The 21,965-nt window shown below is 47.6% G+C and overlaps 8 protein-coding genes across 8 annotated transcripts; 4 read left to right on the top strand and 4 right to left on the bottom strand.

The window, feature by feature from the left end:
* The first annotated feature begins 452 nt into the window (after positions 1-452).
* On the top strand, positions 453-1,427 carry F5147DRAFT_427354 (uncharacterized protein). The gene is made up of 3 exons (XM_041429780.1): positions 453-714; positions 768-956; positions 1,009-1,427. The coding sequence occupies exons 1-3, from the start codon at positions 536-538 to the stop codon at positions 1,259-1,261; spliced, it is 621 nt and encodes a 206-aa protein (XP_041286935.1). The 5' UTR covers positions 453-535; the 3' UTR covers positions 1,262-1,427.
* A 727-nt stretch (positions 1,428-2,154) lies between these two features.
* On the bottom strand, positions 2,155-3,860 carry F5147DRAFT_427322 (chitin synthase III catalytic subunit-domain-containing protein). Its single transcript, XM_041429779.1, has 4 exons — positions 3,376-3,860; positions 3,127-3,311; positions 2,591-3,076; positions 2,155-2,534 (listed from the first exon to the last, which is right to left on the bottom strand). Exons 1-4 carry the CDS (start codon positions 3,521-3,523, stop codon positions 2,268-2,270), a joined length of 1,086 nt encoding a protein of 361 aa, XP_041286934.1. The 5' UTR covers positions 3,524-3,860; the 3' UTR covers positions 2,155-2,267.
* Positions 3,861-4,394: 534 nt separating this feature from the next.
* On the bottom strand, positions 4,395-5,514 carry F5147DRAFT_657627 (uncharacterized protein; the record flags this gene model as incomplete). The annotated part of the gene is made up of 6 exons (XM_041434297.1): positions 4,395-4,579; positions 4,673-4,710; positions 4,858-4,951; positions 4,975-5,046; positions 5,138-5,175; positions 5,285-5,514. The coding sequence occupies 6 exons, from the start codon at positions 5,512-5,514 to the stop codon at positions 4,395-4,397; spliced, it is 657 nt and encodes a 218-aa protein (XP_041286933.1).
* A 2,360-nt stretch (positions 5,515-7,874) lies between these two features.
* On the top strand, positions 7,875-10,417 carry F5147DRAFT_722045 (cyclin-domain-containing protein). The gene is made up of 4 exons (XM_041438894.1): positions 7,875-8,349; positions 8,401-8,917; positions 8,969-9,662; positions 9,712-10,417. The coding sequence occupies exons 1-4, from the start codon at positions 8,115-8,117 to the stop codon at positions 10,123-10,125; spliced, it is 1,860 nt and encodes a 619-aa protein (XP_041286932.1). The 5' UTR covers positions 7,875-8,114; the 3' UTR covers positions 10,126-10,417.
* Positions 10,418-11,219: 802 nt separating this feature from the next.
* F5147DRAFT_585770 (uncharacterized protein) lies at positions 11,220-11,624 on the bottom strand (the record flags this gene model as incomplete). The annotated part of the gene is made up of 3 exons (XM_041431891.1): positions 11,220-11,338; positions 11,417-11,476; positions 11,552-11,624. 3 exons carry the CDS (start codon positions 11,622-11,624, stop codon positions 11,220-11,222), a joined length of 252 nt encoding a protein of 83 aa, XP_041286931.1.
* Positions 11,625-11,887: 263 nt separating this feature from the next.
* On the top strand, positions 11,888-16,774 carry F5147DRAFT_427156 (meiosis protein SPO22/ZIP4 like-domain-containing protein). The gene is made up of 32 exons (XM_041429778.1): positions 11,888-12,009; positions 12,074-12,235; positions 12,296-12,370; positions 12,423-12,482; positions 12,537-12,587; positions 12,648-12,697; positions 12,744-12,842; positions 12,903-12,957; positions 13,008-13,045; positions 13,092-13,274; positions 13,323-13,344; positions 13,403-13,506; positions 13,563-13,647; positions 13,716-13,767; positions 13,824-13,859; positions 13,910-14,070; positions 14,134-14,189; positions 14,250-14,499; positions 14,555-14,569; positions 14,625-14,862; positions 14,913-14,953; positions 15,002-15,156; positions 15,207-15,303; positions 15,359-15,402; positions 15,447-15,642; positions 15,694-15,749; positions 15,801-15,828; positions 15,879-15,898; positions 15,949-16,137; positions 16,188-16,255; positions 16,308-16,398; positions 16,447-16,774. Exons 1-32 carry the CDS (start codon positions 11,946-11,948, stop codon positions 16,492-16,494), a joined length of 2,889 nt encoding a protein of 962 aa, XP_041286930.1. The 5' UTR covers positions 11,888-11,945; the 3' UTR covers positions 16,495-16,774.
* F5147DRAFT_755301 (WD40-repeat-containing domain protein) lies at positions 16,609-18,572 on the bottom strand (the record flags this gene model as incomplete). The annotated part of the gene is made up of 5 exons (XM_041440328.1): positions 16,609-16,773; positions 16,829-17,009; positions 17,062-17,585; positions 17,637-18,275; positions 18,327-18,572. The coding sequence occupies 5 exons, from the start codon at positions 18,570-18,572 to the stop codon at positions 16,609-16,611; spliced, it is 1,755 nt and encodes a 584-aa protein (XP_041286929.1).
* A 96-nt stretch (positions 18,573-18,668) lies between these two features.
* Positions 18,669-20,040, top strand: F5147DRAFT_722013 (uncharacterized protein). Its single transcript, XM_041438893.1, has 2 exons — positions 18,669-18,809; positions 18,865-20,040. The coding sequence occupies exons 1-2, from the start codon at positions 18,773-18,775 to the stop codon at positions 19,731-19,733; spliced, it is 906 nt and encodes a 301-aa protein (XP_041286928.1). The 5' UTR covers positions 18,669-18,772; the 3' UTR covers positions 19,734-20,040.
* The last annotated feature ends 1,925 nt before the right edge of the window (positions 20,041-21,965 follow it).

Genomic DNA, 21,965 nt, shown 5'->3' with positions numbered 1-21,965 from the left:
AGATCTTGAGAATGCAGACCGTCCAGCGGCTATGGCCGTAACAGGAAACCTTGATGAAACCCCATGCGTCAGTCACGTGTTGAAAAATCAACCTACATATGAATCACTGATGCACACAACCAAGTACCAACGGTCAGTTCGAACTTAAGCTTGACCTCCTTCCGCCCACGAAACCCAGGAGCAGTCGAATGATCGAATGCGGTTGTTATGTTGGTCACAGCTACACTCGATCAGTCGCAACCTTCATATGACTCACCTTTAACTTTCGTCTTTTTTTCGGTCATGACCCAACGGCGGCACGACTATGGAAAGTTAAAAATGCGGTTGACAGTGATTGTTGTTTACTTTCCTCATACACAGACTGATTAGCTTGTTGTGTCAAATGTAGAATTTTGCCCCACTTTGAAGTCGCTGACTCAAGCTATCTCGGAATAAACGCCACATTCGAGTTGTGAGAGACTCATGCTTGTCTCGATACGAGCCTCCCAGCCGGTCCACCCTGCCCTACCCCATCGAAGGTCTTCCTTGTTAAGCGATGGACAGGTATAACCAAGGTGTAGCGTTGTTCTCGAGCGCTAAGCTATATTGTTCGTTTCCAGCACGTGAAGAATTAGTGGTTTCTAATATGGAGTTGATTCGTCTTGAACGACGCGATACAACAACCATCGCAACTAGATGTCTCGTTTCGAGATCAGATCCCTGTTCTTGTTCTCAGTACGTAGTTATCAGTGTCACTTGCAACAAAATGGTTAAATACCTTCCAAAAGACGATGGTTCTGCGGCCTAGGCCCTAGTTCGGACAATGCACACATAGTCTCGGGTACACAGCACCTCCAAAAGACTAGATGCCATTTTGACAGATCCGCTGGTGTTATATTTACATTCGAGGAGCTCGTCGAAGCTAACCAAAACGGACACATCAATTCGTGGCTGTTCGTTTCAGTATTACTTACGAGGTAAGCTGTCTATGGCTTGACCTTGTGACAGCATCTGGAAAAACTGTTCAAGGTTATTGGAAGCAGATTGCACGCAAACCTGCATACCGGTGGTACCTGTCATTGATGGCCGAGGCCTTACCAACGCTATGGATCTGCCGGCGTATAGAGTCATACGCAGCACAAGTACATCATCATCACGACTCATGGCTGCCCTTGATAATCTATTCACCATCTACAAATTGCAATACAAACATGGCACAAGTGCGCGATCGGTGTATTCGTCCCATCGAGCTTTTCAAGTGCCGACACTTTCTTGCGGCTGATGGGCGTAGCATGCGACGGTGGACGATCAAATATAGTCACTAGCCCCGGACGTAACCCTATGCAAGATCTTAAATTTTCATTGATCTGACGAGGGGGCTAGCCTCAGGCCCTCAGCCATGAAAAGTAACCTCTCTAAAGGAGACTTGTTGCAACCATAATAATGTTATGCACAACGTTGACATGATATATCATATCATATCATGGGGTGTTGTGAAGTAGCTCTGTTTCAAGGTACACCTTACATATATCCTTTTTCGTAGACTCATCACCTTGTATCATCCCGCAAAATATCCCTATCCCCTATTGAGAATTCAGAATTGCGTCCATTCTATGACAGCCCCTCACTCGGCCCGATACCCAAACAGCAGTGCGCACTGCGGACTCACTGAGGCTGCGGACTCTGGGTGGTCTTGCCAAGCAGATGGTGGTGCATCTCCGGCACTCGCATCTGATCATCGGAAGTTGACAGGGACTACATCGCTGCATGGGGTCGTTAACAAGTCTTTTGGCCGCAATCTTCCAAGGAAACACGTACGTATAGAATACAATAATATAATATCGTCAACGACGGCGATCTGAACAGCCCGCGTACAGCCTGATCCATATTCTTGACACCCTCGATATTCAGCGCATTGTTTGTTACGATGGTACGGCGCGTTCATCAGATTCGAAGCATATAATTGAATGTGTACGGAATATATGCGTTCGCACTTGATCCCAGACTGCAAAGTGGCGTGATCATCGATTCGATGCATGAAACGTTCAAAGATAAGTTCCATCTATATTCAGATCTGTGCTCATCTAGATATCCAGAGCAATATCCGAGTCCTGCGAGATCATCAGGCGGCCGCACTCTCCGAAATAGTGTGGAGTATCTATCTGCATGACCAATTCACTCGTAAGCATCCTGATCATGAGAGTGAATTAAAGCTAGTGTCTGTAGAAAGTACCGTGAATTCACTGTCGTCCATATCTACGTTTGCGTAATAGTCCTTTTCAAAGTCCTCAATAGCCTTCAGATGTTGGTGGATAAGCCCTTCGCGCGCCACCATAGCCTCCTTGTCCGTAACCACCCTGGGCACCATATGCTTGCTTGCCGCCGTAATACTGGGTACCACTAACACCGCCGACAAGGCTCGCAGCTCCAGCATGGTAGCTTGATGCGTCTTCCTCGTAGTCTGTACCAGGAGTTGTGGCTGAAGCCGTGAGAAGCGGGTCCTTGACTTCCCAAACCGCAGCTTTAGATCCAACGGAGAACTCGAGGTCTTCACGCTGTGTAAAACATTATATAAGGATACGTGAAACGGATAACCGGCAAACAAACGCACCGTGATACTGTCCCAGTATTTGTAGACCATCATAACACTCAACAAAACACACAGAGTGAAGAAGAACAGGCCATCCAAGTAATGCTTGATAGCGTCACAGATGGTGACGCTGAAAGCGAACAGAAGAACTTGAGCGATCGCGTAGAACGAGATTCCGAAGATGATGTCGCCCAGGGGCCAGCGGTCGTCAAGAGTCCGGAATACAAGGACGAGCTGTAATATAGTATATGTGGCGACGCACAGGATGGGCCAGATGAGGTAAATGACGAAGAGCGCGATAGGTTTTGTTGGGGAGAATGAAACAAAAGATTTGAAGGTGGCGATAGCAATGAAGAATGATGCTCCGAAGACGGCGAAACAGCATAGCCGAAGAAGCCAAAGAGAGAGAGGCGTCCCGTCTTCAGCGAATTGGAATCCAACGAAGCCGTTGATGAGCAGACAGCAGTAGGCAGCTGCTACTAGACCTGTATAGCCTGCAGCAAACCACTACGTACATTTGGTATAAGATCATCACATGATTTTGCATGATAACTCACCGGATAGCTGACGTTTGAAGTCGGTATGATTCCCGAGTCTAGGAACATTGCGAGAAGTTCGATGACCATGTACATCCAAAAGAACATCACAATCTCTTTTCGTCCCACTGCAGTGTACTTTGAGCGAATATGGTAGATCATAATTGCAGTCATGATTATTGCAACGATGTGGACAAAACATGTAGCTAAGCGGATGAAAATCAGCCTTGATCGGTGAGTACGCCACATTCATGGTCTTGGAATACATACAAGGCTGAAATATGAGGGTCTGGCCGATTTGAACGTTGCGCGAGTAGCAAGTAGGTTCTACGCCTTCTCCAGAGGTGCCCATCAATGGACAGATGACGAGAGCAGCAGTGCTGCACACTCCATCGAAGGAGCCGAACGTGATGGTCATGGCTCCGTCTAGATATGAGCAATTAAAGGGGTGTTGTGTGAGCGTTCGATAGGTGAATGTCGGGTGATATTTGGTGTATGCAGCGGCAGGGCCCTGGCCTGGTTACGTTCAACGTGCGTTGTGAAGAGATTGAACAAAAACGAGCGAAACGTGATTAGTTCAAACTATTCAAAGAGAATATCTGGCGAGTCTTCAGGTAACTGGCCTGCAAGTAAACCACCCGGCGGGTATTGTGTGAAAAGACAGAGAGCGGGCTCGTCGCCCTACGAGTATGTGAATGCGACGGACAACGACTGCAAGGTTGAATTGCGATCCCACGCCACTTCCGGACGAGTCAAGCATGCTTGGTCTCTCCCTAAACCCACCCACTACAGTAAATTAGAATCGACGACTTGTGCTCTGTGGTCCTTCTAGAACATGGCCTCGTCGATCAAAGGCAGCCGGTGCGCTCATTATATCTATCTACCTGAAATGAAGCCAATGGCACGACACGCCACTCTACTACTGGGCGAAGACTTCGGGTTTACCTTCGCCCCCTTGGCATGAACGTTTCAATTATTATGGCTCCTCAAGGCCTCAAGGACTTTACATCGAGGACACTTGGTTCTGATTACAATTTGACACCCTAAGTACAGCTGCTCAGAAGAGGACGCCGCGGCCTGCCTCCAGTCACTCCATTGCAAGGCAATTCCTGATTAGGTCTGATTAGGTGCGTTGCATATACGTACTTACTGCGAAATCATTGTATAGGACTGGGACGCCCTGGCTTATAGCCCCGCCCAAGACGGACTGTCAACGTTGTACGGTCCGGTTCTTGGATGGCCCTTTGCGGACTGAGGGTAACCGGTGACTGCAAGATCCGCGTTTTTTCTTACGAAACGTGCGCCTGTACACGTTGATATCTCCCACACGTAAATAACGGGTCGCCTACATATGTCTCACGATTTCGCCGCACTGTGGGCAGAATGTACGTGCACCGCTCAAACGCTGCATTACCTTTGTTCAACTGTTCTGATATCCTTAGTCTGAGCACCACGTGCCCCGCTATCAGAGTACCTATGCACGAACACGTGTATATAATTACTACAACGGTTCATAGTATTGGAACTCAGTTTCTCGAATCCATATGGCCTTCGTATTTTTACTTACTAGTATAGTCTGATGTGACTTCTGCGAACACCGGAACACTAAATATTAGTACTGACGACATCGCACATGCTGATCTATGTGGGAATTTCGGGAATACAGTGCGTCACCTTGACTATTCAGTTTGGAGCATAACAGAAGTATCTCCTTTGGGAGTAAGCCGTTAGTATCTGAAGACTATGGCTAACTGAGCCTTGAGTTGTGCGCCCACTCCCATGGATGGGGTAACGGCCTTGCTCGTGGCACGGTTCTCAAGGTCACAGGCGATTTGGTTCGGATCGTCTGTTTCAAATAAACGCACACACCGGCTGATATTCTTGGCAAGAAGTTTTCAACGCCGATAGCATGGCCAACAGCCGCGTTGGTGCAGAACCTTACTTGGTGGCGTTTTTGAGCGTTTTAGTTTCCTAACGTTTGACTACAGAGTTACAGTAGTACATACTAGTAGGTACTAGTTCGCATACTTACTAAGATACCTCCGTGGTTCTATCATCCAGAAATGAGCCCTGTCACTTGTTCGTTACCGCTAGATCAATGGCCACAGCCGAATATCAAAAGTGTCCTTTTCCTTGCGTTCATCAAATGTGTAATGACACCGCAGGGTCATGGACTCACGAGTTTGGGAAGGTTTGTTTATACTCAGATCCGGATGGCTTGGCTTGGCCATTTTGGTGTGCCACTATGGATAGCACCAATGGCAATGGCAACTTCTCGCTCGGAAACTTTTTACAGCGGAACCCATGTGCAGCCCGAAGCCGCGCATCCTTCACAAAGTCCATTTCGACCGATATTTCAAAATACGGGTCCACCCTCATTTCGCGGGCGAAATTCGACCAAGATGTCATTTTAGCGACAGTGAAATGCCTCGGTGATTATGGGTACAAGCGTAGGATCCATTTGGCTTGAACTGCGGAAAGTAGCGGCCAATATCGTTGTCAGCCAAACAGGGCCGATGATTGAACGTGGCATTGTCAAATGTCGATATGGTTTGTGTGATTTGCGTCCCGGGCAACTTGGCTACGGTCTGCTCGCCTCCATGGGCTGGATCACGCGTGACAGTCATACAGACATGTGCATGCGGCAGAGAAGACGCAAACTTGGGCCGGTGAGGCGGTTGCGTAGCGATAGTGCCATGGCTGTTTGCCAAAAAAGTGAAAGTTCATGGGGAGCGCCTATAAGTAGATTGCCGTTGATTCTGGACACTGACTCAGTACAGCAAACCCGCTGAAAGTCCATGATGCGGCGTTGAGTCCAAATCTTTATGTGTACGCCACTTTGTCCGCTTCGGGCGCATGGAAATCAGTAGTAATCGACTTGTACCAATTGATCATGGAATCAGGGAGATGGCGCCGTGCGGGGACTTGCTGTCTAATGGGTTTACCGGATCAAGTTACGTTCAATTAAGCCATCGCCTGCCGCTGCGGCTGGCTTGATATCGAAGAGAAGTGATATTAGCGTTTGACGAGTGCTTACTACTTACCAAGTTTGCTAACCGCCGCCCACTAGTACCTGCCACCTGCCTCAGCTTCATCAATCAAGCGAGAACGTATATGCTACATTAGCCAACTCACGCCCCAAATGTAAAACAGCCTTCCGTGACGAACAATTATTTGTACACTCACGTACCTTAGCCACAAGGTGTCAATAGTGAGAAAAGCCCGTGCACTGATCCCGTCTCCCTGTATCGTGTACTAAGTGGAACATGGTCGAATTCTCCTGAAACACTCCTGAGAGCCATCGCTAAGCTTATAATTACGGACAACAATGGGCGGCGTGGCCTGGCCTGGCCTGACGCGGCGATATCTTATATTAATAAAAATTATCTTATCTGTTTTTTTTTCTTCAGGTCAAGTACTCGTGGCTGTGCGCCACAAGGCACCCAATATGAAAACAATGCCTTTGTTGAGCCTTTGTAGTAATCTTATGATATTTCACTTTGGGCACGCGTGGTTGACCAAGAAGATTCGTATCGCTACTCGGGGCTTGCACTGTGAGTGTGCATGCCACGGCATGCTGTAGCTATCTTGGTGCTATCCATAAGTGATTTGAATCGGATGTTTTGTTGTGGAAACGGCATGGCATTAGCTGGCCCTTGATCAAAGGTGGTAAGTACTCCATGTCACATTGAACCTTGCAATATGATTATATATCATTTTCCTAGAAACAACCAAGGGGTTAATTCTGCCGCGAGCGTTTACCATGACATTCTGACATCCCAAGTAATTCACATCCATTTCAACCTCCACGTTACCGTAAGTTACCTCTGCCAGAACTTTTTTTTTTCATGGTTGAGGTGGACCCCCATTTTTAACACAAAGGGTAATTGGTGTGTCCAGGTTGTGCTGTGCCCGATCGACACAGCATCCGACTCAATCACGGGAGAAGGGGTGACTGTAAAATTAATAGAAATGACTGTTTTGGATGAACCAGGTCCGGAAAGTTACCGTCTTTGAAGGTAGTATAATCACTTTCCGAAGTCGCATGCCATTGCTATGGATCGTTGGTAGTTTCTCAGCAGAAATCTCACGTCACAGCAGAGCACCGCGGGCTTGATGAAAAACATGATCTTTGAACTTGGGTTCTTACCCATTGCAGTGTACTAATACCAACTGATTTTTAGAGTTGATTCTCGGTACAACAAATCTGATAGATGATTAGTGGTGATTACTCCACACAGGTTAGCTTAACAATGTAGACTTATGATTCAGATCGGCGACAAAGAGCACTGTACCGCAGGCTGTCATAATTATTTTACAAAAACACCGACTTTTAACGAAATTGCCGCGTGCCGAATTTAGTAATTTCTGCAAAAGAAGTGGAACAGGGGAAGTTCCGGGTTGGCAAACGCCAAGTCACGTGGGGCCGAGAAGGGGTGAAACCGAGATCATGGCTGAACAAAGGAGACGATGGAGTCGAGTTGACCGCGGTCTGTAAATTTTTATAGTGAGGAGTTCTGGAAGTTGACAAAAGCGGTAACGAAGTGAGGTGGTCATGTGACTATGAACTACTAAAATAGGAAACTGGTTAGTGGTAAGGCTATGGGGAATCCCTGGGGATTCCCCCATGCCGTTGATGCCGATGAAAAATGTTAGTCAAGTAATTAAGGTTAAATCTGTGAAAATCAGACAAATTTGACGGGTAAGTCAATCTTAACAAAAAAACGTCCAAGATCTAACGGAGCGCGAACTGTTACTAAAGACTACGAAGCGGGCTCGGAGGCGCTACAATTTTGTAGGTTCTTCCAATTCAATCAACTCACTTCAACCCTTAGCATTCCGGGTGGCTAGACACGGTATCCCCTGTTTTTGTCTCTAAGCGGAATATGTCAACCATGTCCGCCAATTTTACACCTCCAAGCAATACATACGACATTTCCTTTTTATATATCTTCATGATCCCGACACCTCTATCTCTGGTCCTCCCGAACTGAAGTTCTCTTCTCCTCATGGCCCTTTATACTCCACCATCTCTACCTTTAACTCCTTGCACAATGGGCTCATCATCACGTCCCTCACTCCCCACTGAACTCATAGCCACCTGGTCAGCTTGGCGTCCATTAGGACACACTGGTCTCCTGACTCCTCCAATGTCAGCTTCTCTACCAAGGCTCGGGGCACCACAGGTGACGTCCTTGCCCCCCATTGCTCACTTTGATCGTCAGGTATCCTACATGCACCCAAGTACGTGTTTTTTCCTCTTGTTGTCACGATTGGTTTTTGATCTAGTCAAAGTAACACCTCCGCGTACTCAGGACGCGTCCACCTGGTCGCGACCCGTACACGTCGCGAACGTGTCACCTGAACCGTTTGCGCATGAGATGGACCAGCACCTGCATCCCTTTCAACAAAAGCCTGCAGTGTCCGAAGATGTCCCTCGGCCAATTGATTGGTTTGACGACTCTTTAAAGAGATCGTCACATTATATCGCAGAGAAAACTTGCGAAATGATATGCTACCTATGGTTCTCTGTCTCACTCTCGAGCTCTACATCTACACAACCCCTCACTCCTCCCTATTCCCCTGAGATTCCTGCCGCCACTTCCTCTCTTCAACTTGCTGCAACACCTACCTTTGTGTCTTTCATGCAGAAGTTGCTAGAAACTACCCAGGTCAGCCAGTCGGTGATCGTCCTGTCTCTCCATTACATATGGCGACTCAAGGAGCGTAACCGTTTCACCGCTGGTTTACCGGGAAGTGAGTTTCGCATCGCAGTCGCCGCGCTCATGATGGCAAACAAATTTCTTGACGAGTGAGTTCAATGTGCCTATTTACGTCATTGGTTTCTCAAGTATTATTCTAGCAACACGTACACCAATAAGACTTGGTCGGAGGTTTCTGGTATCGAATTGGCTGAAATCTCCCGAATGGAGAAAGAGTTTCTGATGGGAATCGACTTCAATCTTTACATCTCCAAGAAAACGTATGATTCATGGATGCACTTATTGAGGGGACTCGTCCACGCCAAAGAAAGGGAGTGCCGTAGATGGCGCCATACTCGCACCCGGCATCGGACGCCTCGTCACAGCCATACTCAACCGATGTCCGCAGCACCAATCCGTTCATACAGGTGGAGGTGTCACTCGACATCGCATCGGGCACGTTCGACCTCGCCTGAGCAACCCGTTCATCCTCGTACATATTCATCCTCTTATCACGTGACGCCACCAAATCCTGTTGTCTCGCCGTGTCTTGCACCAGGTTTGAAACGCTCGGCTGCTGATGCGTTCTCACCTACTTCGTCATCGTTCCACGAGTTACCGCCCTTGAAGCGTCCCACTGGCATGACTTTGCAAATTCCGGAAACCAATTATCCAGCTGCCCCTCATTCGGCGTCGCCAGTTGAATCTCTGCAGTCCTTCGCCAAGATGTCGTTATCATCATCATCGCCACACTCGGTACGGACCGCACAGTCCAATCAGTCGCACAAAGGCGATACACGCCCGCAAACTCTGGTGGCTGCGTACTGTGCGGAAGGACCCGTGAATGTCCCTCAAGTATGTGGTTTCACCCTAATCCATATAATTTGTCTCACATTCGTGGTAGAACCTTTATTATTATTCGCTTGCTGGGTCATCAACTGACTATGCAGCGGAAGAGGAAAGGGTCCGCCGCAAAGCCCGATTGCGGTGCTATCAGCCTCAGCCTTCATCTGCGCCATCTAATCCGCCCCCATCATACATGCCACAGGACATCCAGTCCGAGTCTGTCAGCCCTTACGAAATGCATGTGGACGTGCGAGCGGTGCCTCTTCCTCACCTACATGATGCTGTCTGGTCTCGTAAGTTTGTTCGCCCTCCTTCGTATGGCGAAAGTTCTTTGCAATTACCTCCTTTACGGGAAAACGCAGTTCCGTCGGCTCCTTTCGCCAACGCAGGACCACCTGGCGTCCATTTTTACTCAGCTTCTAGTCAGCGGGAATCACCCGTATATCCTTATAATTGGTCTTATGGCAGATAGTCCTACTCATTTCTGTTTATTGCACACAATTATTGCATCTCATCGGTTCCCCTTTCACATCGAACTTCAACTTACTTAGCACTTTCGCCATATCATTTCGTTGCACGCAATATCATTCATTCATTGACACTGACATACATTCTCGGCATTTTCATTTGTATTTCACTTACATTTCCACGTTCTGTTAGCAGAGATCAAGAAATTACATTACCCTCATAGTTAGCTACTGTACGAGAAAGAATTGATAAACTGGCCATACTTCGAACTTCCGATTTCCGAACTCATCGGAACTCGTGGGATTAGTTGCGAACCAATTGCAAGCTATATGAATGAACCTGATGTGATGTACTTATCAAGTCTACTAACAACGGCAAGTTGGCAACTGCGCTGTTATTGGTGCGGCCTGACAGATCTATGACCGAAACAGCCTAAAATTTCGATGCCAATGATCTTCCGAGTCTGGAAGTACATGTGCGCAGAAGCCATCTTTTTCCCGCATAGGTCAGTGAGAAATGACGGTATCATGCCTGATCATGCTCAGTTCCGCACTCCGCGGTCAATCCTGTCATCGGAGCCCTGTTACAGATCGCTCGCCAGGCTTTTGATGTCCCTGCTATAAGTACGAGCTGATCTGCGTGGAATTGTCACGGATGAGGTTCCGTGTCCGTCCGACACGTCCATTTCCCATTACTGTGTGCCCCTATGTCCTCATTGTTAACAGACTTAAGTTCTGAAACTGGTTCTCACCGTAATGGAACGGTCCAGCTCAGAAATAGGTTTGGCCGGGTGTGACGAGACAACCTAACTTCATACGAGAATTTTTAGCGTTCATCCCGGAGTAGCCCATCACTGCGACCAGAATGGCATGTGTAGGCATCTGAATGTCAATGAATCAGACGGGATACCGGTCTGATAGATACGCATGGATCTTTTCCGTCACACAAATGCATCGACGATTCATGTCGGACTTGTTCCTTACCACGCCTAGTAATAGCGTGTAGGCCATTTGGAGTTACATTTGACAGATTTCGACGCCTGATACAAATGCCATGTACTGCCAACTCACAGGTTAATAATGATGGCCTTCCGAATTATTATTTGCGGGGCCAGGGGTCGGTTTCAGTGTCTGATGAGACATATCTTGATCTCAATTGAGCCATGTTGGAGGAAAAGAAAGCCTGGGTGAAGAAGTAACCGGATAACAAACCCGTCACTAAAAGACAAGTTCGTTTCGAATCGATCGAATTTCATATCAGTAATGACTCAGTATGGGCGATGATTCTTGACTCACAAGCACCACTGATAATAGTTTTATTCCGGCCAAAGCCCATAAATTTGGAGCCCACTAATGCTGTGACGCAAGCATTAGTTATCGGACGTGTAAGGGACATGGCACGCGAATTATGATAGTAATATCAAAACTTACCTCCTGCCAGGCCCGACGTCAAGCCAGCGAATATCCCGTCTCTGCGAGCCTCCTGCCAACGATATGCCATCATTTCAACGTTCCATGCAAAGTAACACGAACCCTCCATGCGGCTGCTTTGATCTCTTCCACACCAGGCTTGTGATCCAGCTCCATTGTCTGTGTTTGATCGTGCAGCAACAAGGCGGCCGTAAGCGAAGTTCTAAAATAATTTTTGAAGGGGTAAACTCGAAAAAATAAAAATATCAGAAAAAGGGTCCAGTTAGCCGTCCGGATTTGGAGTTACAACTTTGATTTGAACGCGGTTTGTCACGCCACGGTACGCGTTACGTTGTGACGGAACGCGCTTCTTCGCCTTTACTCCCGTTTTGTTATCAGGATTCAGAATAGTGTTATGTCCCCTGGAGGGAAGAAGAGTCGGGCTCGGAGTCCACAGGAACTTTATGACGAAATAAAAGGTATCAATCTCCGGGCTCCCATCAGACGCATTCATACATCTAACGTTTCCCACTGTAACCCAAGAACTCTTGATCAAGACAAAACCAAAGCTAAAGGACGGAACTACCAGGGATGAAACCATAACGAGGGATTTACATAAGATCGCATCGCTTGCACAGACATTCACAGAACAGCGCCTAAAGTCGAGCAAAAAGAGCCAGTTATCAGATTTCCTTGATCAGGAAGGTTCGTATCATTTTCGGCTTCTGTGCGAACAAACCATGAAACCCAAGTGTCTCGCTTTAGGTGTCAGCCTGTGGAATGCGTCCGGTGCGGTCCGTCAAGGCTCTGCACATGACAGCCGCGTTGTCGTCGCCGCTTGTATGCTTCTTTGTTTTCTATGATTGGTTTCACTTTAATCCAGGCTTGCCAGTGCGGCTAGCTGGATTTCGCCTCATGGAAGCAGGGTTAGAACCTAAGCCTGAGACTGAAGGTTGGGAGAAGATCAGAATTCTTGCGTGATTGTCGCTCATTTATGTTCTATCAGCATTATTACATATTCTTCAAATCGCGAGTAAGACTGGCGCAACCCTGTCCGGTGTGTTTTGAGCCCAATATCTCGTATCTCCAAATATCAACATTGCGTCCACGGGTCCAGAACTCGGCCACAATGACACTGCATCGGGCGTGCTGAGTTGTGCGGCGAAGGTGATTATTCTTGCTGTGGTGGTTCGTTATTAATTTTCTCTCAAAGTATGAAGAAGCGCTGAGAAATATTGACGACACGAGTGGCACAAATCAGCAAGCCAGGGCATGTGTTACAGCTGTCTACCTCTCAACCAGAATGGAAGCAGTGAGGACTCTAATCCTCGTGATGTAGAGGCGTTGATATATTTAGCACCTCGTGAAATAGGCTTGGAGGGAAGGAAATGAAGGGTTAGCGGCCTTTATGGCTGACAAAGTCACAGGTTGTCCCTGAGTCCTTTTTTGATATGAACCGCTCTGATTGTCCTCTTAGAGAATGACGGACGGCTCGTGCTCCTTTCAAATCATGACGTAAGTCCCATTCGGTCAACAAACTTCTCATGGTAAACATTTTCAGCGAGAGACGCTGGCGACTAAGCTTCTTGACATTGGCAAATCACTTTTGAGAAGTTGCTATCAGGATAACAAAGTGGCGCCAGAAGAAAGCAAGGCTAACGAGGCTATTCGATGGATGCAGAAGGCGTTTTCCGTCATCGAGCCTCTGGATTGTACGGCCAATGCCGGGCTCGCTGAACTCAAGGTGAGCACTTCTCAGTCAACTAGTCACTCCTCATTGAACTCTAGTCAGAGATCGGTTCTCAGGAGTCTGGGTAAGTGAACTTGGCTCCATTCTGCAATACAACAGGGCTCAGATCGGCCCCCTATTAGCCCGTGGCTACTTCTTGTCATCATCCCAGGATCCAGAGAATTTGATCAGAGCGGAAACCGCGCTAGAAGAAGTTATTGCAACTATCGATTCTTCTGTAGACAACGTAAGCACAGTACTGCCAGTGACATGCTCAAGCGGCATTTACACACGTTCCTGTAGGTAAGCTCCGAATACCAGCAACTCCGATGGATGAAGTTGGCTGTCATAAAGCGGCGGAAAGCTGGAGATACTGTTCTTCTTCAAGGTGAACTTTCCTGGACCGGCATCTTCCACATATAGTGGCAAGTTGGCTTACTCACGTTCTTTCATTAGCTTTACAAGCCATCGTTGACAACCTGACATATTCAGAAAGCAATCTTACCGAGTGAGTTTATGGGAATGCTGTAATATGTTCCGTTTCCTCATATCACGTTTCAAAAGTGTCCTACAGGAACTTCGGACGCTTTCTCAGCATCAGTAAGTCGTCCGATACGGTGCAGTGTTCTTTTGATTCAATGTGGGCGTAGCCAATTAGTCACGAGTACAATTCAGTACTGCCTTCATCGTGCCTTGCAGTGCTCTTGGAGCCCAGACGCCGTGGAAAGGCTTCTCATATCTCTCATATTCCATTGTTCCAAAGATGACCAACACGACAGAGCCATACAAGATCTGCATGCATCTTTCAAAGGCAAGTTTTGTTCTAACCTTGTTGTGGTGCGGCTTTGTGCGAATTGTTTTCCTTTTTGTGTAGAACTACGTGACGTGGAATTTGAGCTTCTCAAAGCTCCGGCCACAGCTTGCATCACTGTGCGTGGATGCTCCATTCGGCTCATTGAATTATACCGGAATTTTCAAACATTTCTATAGCTTTTATGGCAATACGGTGATCGCCATTACCATGCGGGGCGATGGAACCAAGCTGCGGATTGGTTCACCTGTGGCACACATTCTATATTTACAAGTTTAGGTCCTGTCAGCAGCTCAAAGTGTTTTCGGAAGGCTGCCCTAGCGCATCTTAAGCAAAAGGACTACGCTCACGCGGGGTCCATCATCCGCCGCTGTCCTGACACAGAAGCCACGACACAATATGTAAAGTTTCTTATTGCGGTTCATCAAGGTCTGCAGGGGCATTGCCTCATAGCGTGATTTTATCTCATTTATTCCAATTTCAGGACTGGAAGACGAAGGTATCTCCATTCTGAAGCACAGCTGGTCGCCTCTAATCGGTCGGTCACTTATCAGCGATAAACACAATACGCAATATGGTTCACGCCGTGAACTTCGATCGCAAGATGATTTTATTGGCCTGCCGGCTCGCACATGACTTGGACATGAAAAATCTTCTTCTAAACGTGCTGAAGGCTCTTCTGGAAACGTTAAACCTCCGAGAGAACGTGGGGAACAGCACTGAAGCCATGACATTGGTAAGGTGTATTATCAGGCTTATTGTGAAACTCCTTGGAGAACCAGCTGCCGATTTGTGAGTTTTTGTGGCGTCAAGCACCGAGATACTGGCTGAAATCATATCAGGAACCGTCTAGTGGCGGCATTACTTCACCACCTGAACATTGGTTGGTCGAAATTTATGGGACCACTCACATATTCTAACACGGTGGTAGCGGTGACTATTGTAGAATCGTGTGAACAGCCAGCCATGCTTTCAAGAGATGTATCCTGGCTCTGGAGGACTGCATATAATTGTGCTATCCAAGCTTGTTCTGATTGGGAAGACAGAGAAGATCAAATATCTGACATCTTTGACGCAGCAAGACGAGTCAGTGACTTTCTAACAACGATTTTCCTGGGGTTAATCAGATCACCCAGCTTCTCGAACTCTACACTGTACACGCAACTGTAGACGTGGACCAAGCTATCTATATTTACTTGGTGAATGCCTCATTTGCATCCGCTTCGGGCCGTGGTACGCACCCTTAATCCTACCTAGAAGACTACGGCGGCCATAACTTTCCGCACAGTTATGTCTTTCAGACGTTTGCGGTCGCAGACAGAATCAATTGATGTACGTCAAGATTCTCTTTCGAAACCTTCTACTGATTTATTCAGCCTGGAAAATACCGCGATTTGTTCAACAACATCAATCAATCATTACAGCGCATCAGCAAGGTTTTGCGAGAAGAGAAGGTATCGCAAGAAGACCTTCCTCGACTTGAGTCATCCTTGCAGATTTTACGAGTTTTTATTGTGGAAGCGGCATCCCACCTGTCAGATTGGACCACGGTCTTGGCCACCATTGAGGAACGTTATAATTCCCTCATTAACAAATCAGACAACTTATTCTACGTGCAGGAAGCATCTCGCTCTGATCGCGATTCGTTGGAGACGTACGAGGCATTCGCGGACGCCCTAGTGAGACACAATAGCTCTTTCTGCGCATGACTTCTTCAATGTTACTCCTAGTGGGAAGACAAACACTGTCCCATACACGGTAGATATCATTTTCAACTTCGTGATCAAATTCGTGCTAACCAAACCTAGTCCTTTTCACAGCGCTAGAGGTAGGTCCGCGCGGAAGTCGTCGATTCCTCAACTTGATTCTGCGTTGTAGGCCACACTTCATGCGTGTTTGGCCCGCGGACACTTTTCCCTGGAGAAATTTGCTCGTTGGCTACGAGCGATGTGCATTATACTACTGACAAGAGCGACAGGACCCGATCGATCCAAGGCGATTGGGTACGTGGATCAAGCCATCGCTGTCCTGGAGGAGCACGGCGACGCTAGGGACGGCGGTGAACTGGTAAAATTCCGGTCTCGCAGTGTATCCTGGCTCACTTATATATACGGAAGCTCTATCCTCTGGACGAGCGTCAATGGCTTCTGAGCACAGCGTACAACACTGGCCTCGAGTGTCTTCAGTCAGTGAATATCTCATGGGATGTATGCTGATACATGATTCATCTACCTCAGTGCCTCCATGGTCGATGAAGCAAAGCGTTGGTTCGAATGCTCCACCATTATCTGTCGCTTCGTTCCCGATGGTCGGCAACGTGCAGAAAAGGTAGGCGAAATACAATGTGAAATTAGACTTTACCGCATCCCGCAACAGATATCGACAACCTATAGCGACCTCTTAGCACGCTACCCGACTAGATGAAGCGATTGCACAACCATCAAACAGCTTTAACACCGCGACTGGATCACCCCACATCTGTATTATTATGTGTGTTTGTTCTTGTATCTTAACAAAGACCAATGGACTTTGCACTTTTTATTGCTGTGAGAAATGACGCAGCTGATAGAGTAGTACACGACCGCGAGTGTTGCCAATAGCCAGGTACTCGCTCTCACGGGAGAAATCGACAGAGGTTACATGTCCGAGAGGGGTACTTGACGTGGGCCAGTTCCCAAACGCTGTCAATGATGGGCAATGGACCTATAGCATGAAGTTGAATGAGTAAAAGCTTGGGAAAGATGCAATATTGACGCACCATCCGCATCTGATCTTTTTTATCGTTACTTGCGATAGCAAGTAACTGGGAGTCATGGTTAAACCGTAACGTTGAGATACTTGTTGTCAGGTTCCCAATCGTCTTCAAAGTCTTTGGTTTGCCTCCCTCAAGATCGATCGTGCTCTCTGCGTTGTAGACATTGACCAAACCTGTGTTTGAACTTGGGGCCATAATGTCAGTGTGAACACCCACCTCACAAAACGAAAACGTACCCAACGGTCAGATATTTTCCTTGGCTATCTCCACCAAATAATCGGCTGCCGAACCCGCCTTCATCCTGCCATCGTTTTACGCATTTGCGCTGTCCAATATTCCAAACATAAACTTGTGAATCTTCCGTCAAGCCCAGAAGCTCGCCTGCTCCGGCCTTCGACCACCACAGGGACTTCACATTCGTGTTTGCCTTGAGTTCGCCCACGACTTGCGCTGCACCTGACCGCCAATCGACAAGATGAACCTGGCCTCGCCGTCCTGCAACAGCAAGAATGTCTCCTGTCGGGTTGAAGGAAGATATCTCCATGCTCGCGCCCTGGTCCCCACGACCCGAAGAGAATGTGGTGCCCCATAAACCTCGAGGGGAGCGGTGGGAGGCTCCAGACTGAAGGTCGTACGTATAATAGAAAGGTCGTGGACCAGTCATCAATATGGACGTGCCGCTGGGGTGGAAAACGGCATTGGTGATAGGAAGTGATGGGACGTGAAGAGTTTGGGCATGAGGATTTGTGAGGCCGTCGATCTATCAACCAAGTTCAAGTTCAAGTACGAAAACATGAGAAGTAATACTCACATGGAAAAGTCGCAGGCGGCGGTCTGCACTTGCAGTCAAAAGGACAGGGATGTGAGGAGAAGGGTGAAATGCGACCGTTTTTATTTCGCCGTCCGCTGGCGCAGCTTGATTAGCATCTCGCAATCGTTCAATGAAAAGCGTGCTCGGGGGTATAGCTCTTGACTTGGCAGTCGCCAAAATTCCAGCCGTTGATGCCAGTAGTTCCGGCACAACATCCTCTCCACTCTCAGATCCAGAAACCGATGATCGTCGTCTCTTTCCGCGTTCCCTTTTCTTGCGCGCAATGGATGCCCAGTCTGGAGTTGGATTTATGTGCTCGAATTGCCTGCGTAATCTGCGTTCGTATTCGCGTCCTCCCACTGTATCATCAGACGGCGCATCGCGCAGTTTGCGAAGACGGTTATTTGATGCGAGTGAAACCTGAACGTTTACATCGTCTGGGTCTGTCCATGCGGGAGCTTTTGTTTTTTGGGGCTGCTGGGGGATTTCCTGGGGAATGATGGAGATTTCTTCGTCTTCATCACTTTCTGGAACCTCCGGTATTACGGGCTCTTCGTCATCGTCCGCATCAGACTGTACATCGTCTTGGGGAGCTTGGTCGAGCTCGGATAGTCCAGTATTATTATCCACGAAAAAAAGCTATAGGTAAGGTGAATAATGAAGGGTAATTTCAAGTAGTTCTGCACGTACATCTGAGTCGAGCAAATTTTCAAACTCTCGTCCTACTTCATGTGGCTCATCCTCTGCTTCCTCATCAGATACAACCAAAATTTCCTTCCCAGCCTTCTCAGGAGCATACGGGACACCGAATAGTAAGTTTTCGAGACGCCTCTCCTCGTCGTCTTTACTGGTGTCATTGCGCAGGTCAGCACCAAGCGGGATTGTTTTATGTTGTGGTTTTCCTGTCTTTTGACGTTTCCGAGGATTTTTGACCATCGTGACACAACGTTATCACTAGTAGTAGTGGTAAGGCTTGGTGGATGTTGTGAGCAATAACATTCATCGAAAACCGGGTGGCTGTGTAGAACTTAACGTTTTCTGCCATCTACCATCAATCGACATCAAGCGCTAGTTCGCCATCGATTTATATACAGGCTTGAATCTGATTATCCACCACACATAATTTTCAAATCTATATGGAACCTGTCGAGGATCAGAGTTCTTCGCAGTCAGGTGCGGTGGCTCCTTTACTGAGATCGTCATCAGGCATGTATCACGATCTCATCAGGTTGTGTTTACCCGGAATCAACTGAGTATCAACCGTCTGTCGCGGATGTCCTACGATTAAAACGGTACCTGCAACGCAAGCTTCCTATGGAGCTTATTGAAAGGATTATCGACGAGGCATCTTACTGGCCACACAGTACACTTTACATCGAGCGGCCTATTACCGTTCCACTTTACAGGGAAGGAAAGCGTTCTGAAGAAGGGATATTTATAAGAACGCTCCCTCTTGGCGTTCACGGTACTGAGGGCGAATTCAGGATCCTCGAGAAAGACTTCGAGGCCGGTGGGGCAGCTTGGGAGAGGAAGCTGCTACTTGGCAGACTGGACGACACCTTACCGTCCGCGCCGATGCTATCATCGCATCCGTGCAGAAAGATAGAGTTCCAGAATTGGACTCATGATCAAAGATTGAGGAAGCAGTTTCCTCATACCTTCACCGCATCATACGTATGGTGCGATGTCAGCATAGAGAGATTGGAGACACCCATCTCTGACACCATCGAATGGCCGGCGCGCTTTCTTTTCAACGAGTGTAAAACAGAACTATCGATTATCCCACAAGACACCGGGAGTCCATTATTTCCTCTCAGCACGAAACTGTCTAAAAATCTCGCGGCGAAGACCTCGGGATCAGATCACACCATGTTTTGGCACGCCAACGATGGATTTGACAAGGATGCTGACGGTGACTGCTTTTGGCATTTTCTTGACAATACCTTTGACAGGCAGGACGCCAAGACAGCAGAGGTGGGGAAAATGGTGCGCAGCTTGCGAGTAGGAGATTGCATGTCCCTGTTTGCCCATTCTCGGTTTCCCAACTCTGAAGGTAAAGTTCATCAGGCCAGGGTCACTGTGTATTGGGCGGTGTAGCATATCATGATATCTTCCAATTCCAACGCATGCCGTACCTGGCAGATATACTACCTCCTTCAATTTTCCGTTACTTACGAGCCAAGCTCATTTACAGTACTTGCTACGTTATAGAGAAGAAATCTGTTCACTACAATTTCCACACGTTACAGTGTATCCATTCCATCCTACGACCGTCGAATTAGTGCAGGCAACTTAATCGTCATAGATTGGCTGAGCCCCTTACTGCAGAAACCCTCCGTATCGCTCTCATCATAATCGATTCAGTTCTAGGGACTCCGACTCAGAGATATACTCAAGTCTAGCGAAATCAACAATTCAAACACAACTTTGAAGCTTCCCAGTTGCCAGTGAATAATGACGGTGTGTCGCAGACATTGTTACTACTAAAACGGGACTTGCGACCCAAGCTCACTACGTGACAGGATTACCGACGAAGCATCTTGCTGGTCGCATGGGCTAGCTCAGATCAGTCTGCCTTGAAAGCTCGTCGAATCAGCATTCCCATGTGGAGAGACAACAGATATTGTGGATGGCATATACATTACTCCTCAAGTGGACTTCAGAGCACTGAGACAGACCTCCGACTGGACTACAAAGGCGTAGTAGCCACTGCGGAAGACTCATCATGCATCATGCCCCACAACCACGGTATCACATCCCTTCAGAAATATCGAGATACTGCTTTTAAATTGATAGCAAATACTGGAGTCGGGGACAGATGAATGATGTATGAGGTTAGCTTAGGGAAGTTGCACTAGAGGTCTGTCCTCACAAATTAATAATTGAATGGCCAGCGGCGTGTCTTCAATCTCGACCCAAGGCCGCCATTTCAAATGTTCAAAGCCACGACACCAGACTATTCCTTCCTCCCAATCCGATACTTCACAATAGTGTGTGATGCTGTGACGCCGGGCGGGACGTCAAATATTATAGGACACCATTAATGTTGTCCGGCACTTTCTCAATTCCTGCGACGAAGAACCTGCAACGAGATGGTCGCGGTCTGCAGGCTTTGATTGTACAGTTATTACGCAGTTTGCAAGCAGGATATTGTGTTACCCTGCAGGCTCGAACTAGTATTGTCACATTGTTCCTTATTTGGTGCCGTACGCATAACCAAAAGGACAAGATCACGATATGAAACCACGGCGCCATTAACGTGCGGCTGGAAGATGATTGAGGCGATTTGCCAAGGTGTCTAGTATAACACCGTCTGGCTGTATGAATGGTCTGGAGATCCGGGCTGCGTTCTTTGACAAGCACGTTAGGTACGATCCACACAAGTCAAGGGTCGAGATCACTAACAAAGGGAGACATATTGATTTCTCTGGAAGCGACTCGTGAGACCATGATCGGTTTGGCTGTCTGTCAGCGTACTTGATCGCGCCAAGCAACTCACGGGGGCCCTTGCATTAGCACACTTCCTTTGAGTACTTATCTTGGAGTCGTTGTGCACAAACCTAGTCCAGGTACCAGACGACATAGGTGACAATCCGCGGTATTCACGGATGCTCCGTAATTGAACCGCACCAGCCATTTCGTAGTAGGATACTCCGATATGTAAGCAATACGTCGTTGTCGGCAGGAGGAGCTGTAATCACTAGGCGGACTCCATGCTGTCCGGCGGAATCGTGCAACCTAAGAGATCTTACAGAATTAGCCATAGACATATCATCCCACTCATACCTGTTTTCCGTGAGAAATGACGATTCCTCCTCGTGAGTTACTCGAGTAGACTCATCGACTTGAGTGCACCTCGCTTGATTTGAGGCAGCTACATTCTCATGGGACCTTTTTCGTGGTATATCCGTCTCACGAGTCTATTCCCAGTCGGGAAAGGGCGGGATGATCGGGTATTGTGTGTATGATGTGGTTCCGATGTCGAGCGCTTGGGGGTTGACTTCCTTGCACAGCGGGCGTTCCTATGGAGTGGGCCGGCATCACAAGAGCACAAGGGCACTTTGATTTCATTACGCGAGAAGTTTTGGTGCAGTTTTTTAGTTGGCCAAATTTGTTGCCACCATAGCATCATGATGATTAATCGCGGCCTCCCCAGTTGAACTGGATTTAGTTTTTTTTTCAGCCCTGTTGCCAGTTACAATCCTAATTAGAGTTGACATCTGTACGTACCCATATATGAGATATTGATATGAGTCGGTTTGAAGCAACGTATAGTCATTAGCAAACGTACAGCAGAAAAGATCTTATCGCATTAGCAAGGCTTTTACT

The sequence above is a fragment of the Suillus discolor genome (genome assembly GCF_016758755.1).
Source record: "Suillus discolor strain FC423 chromosome Unknown F5147scaffold_89, whole genome shotgun sequence".
Taxonomy (NCBI): Eukaryota; Fungi; Basidiomycota; class Agaricomycetes; order Boletales; family Suillaceae; genus Suillus; species Suillus discolor.
The sequence above is the reverse complement of the archived record's forward strand: the minus strand, read 5'-3'. Positions and strand labels throughout refer to the sequence as shown.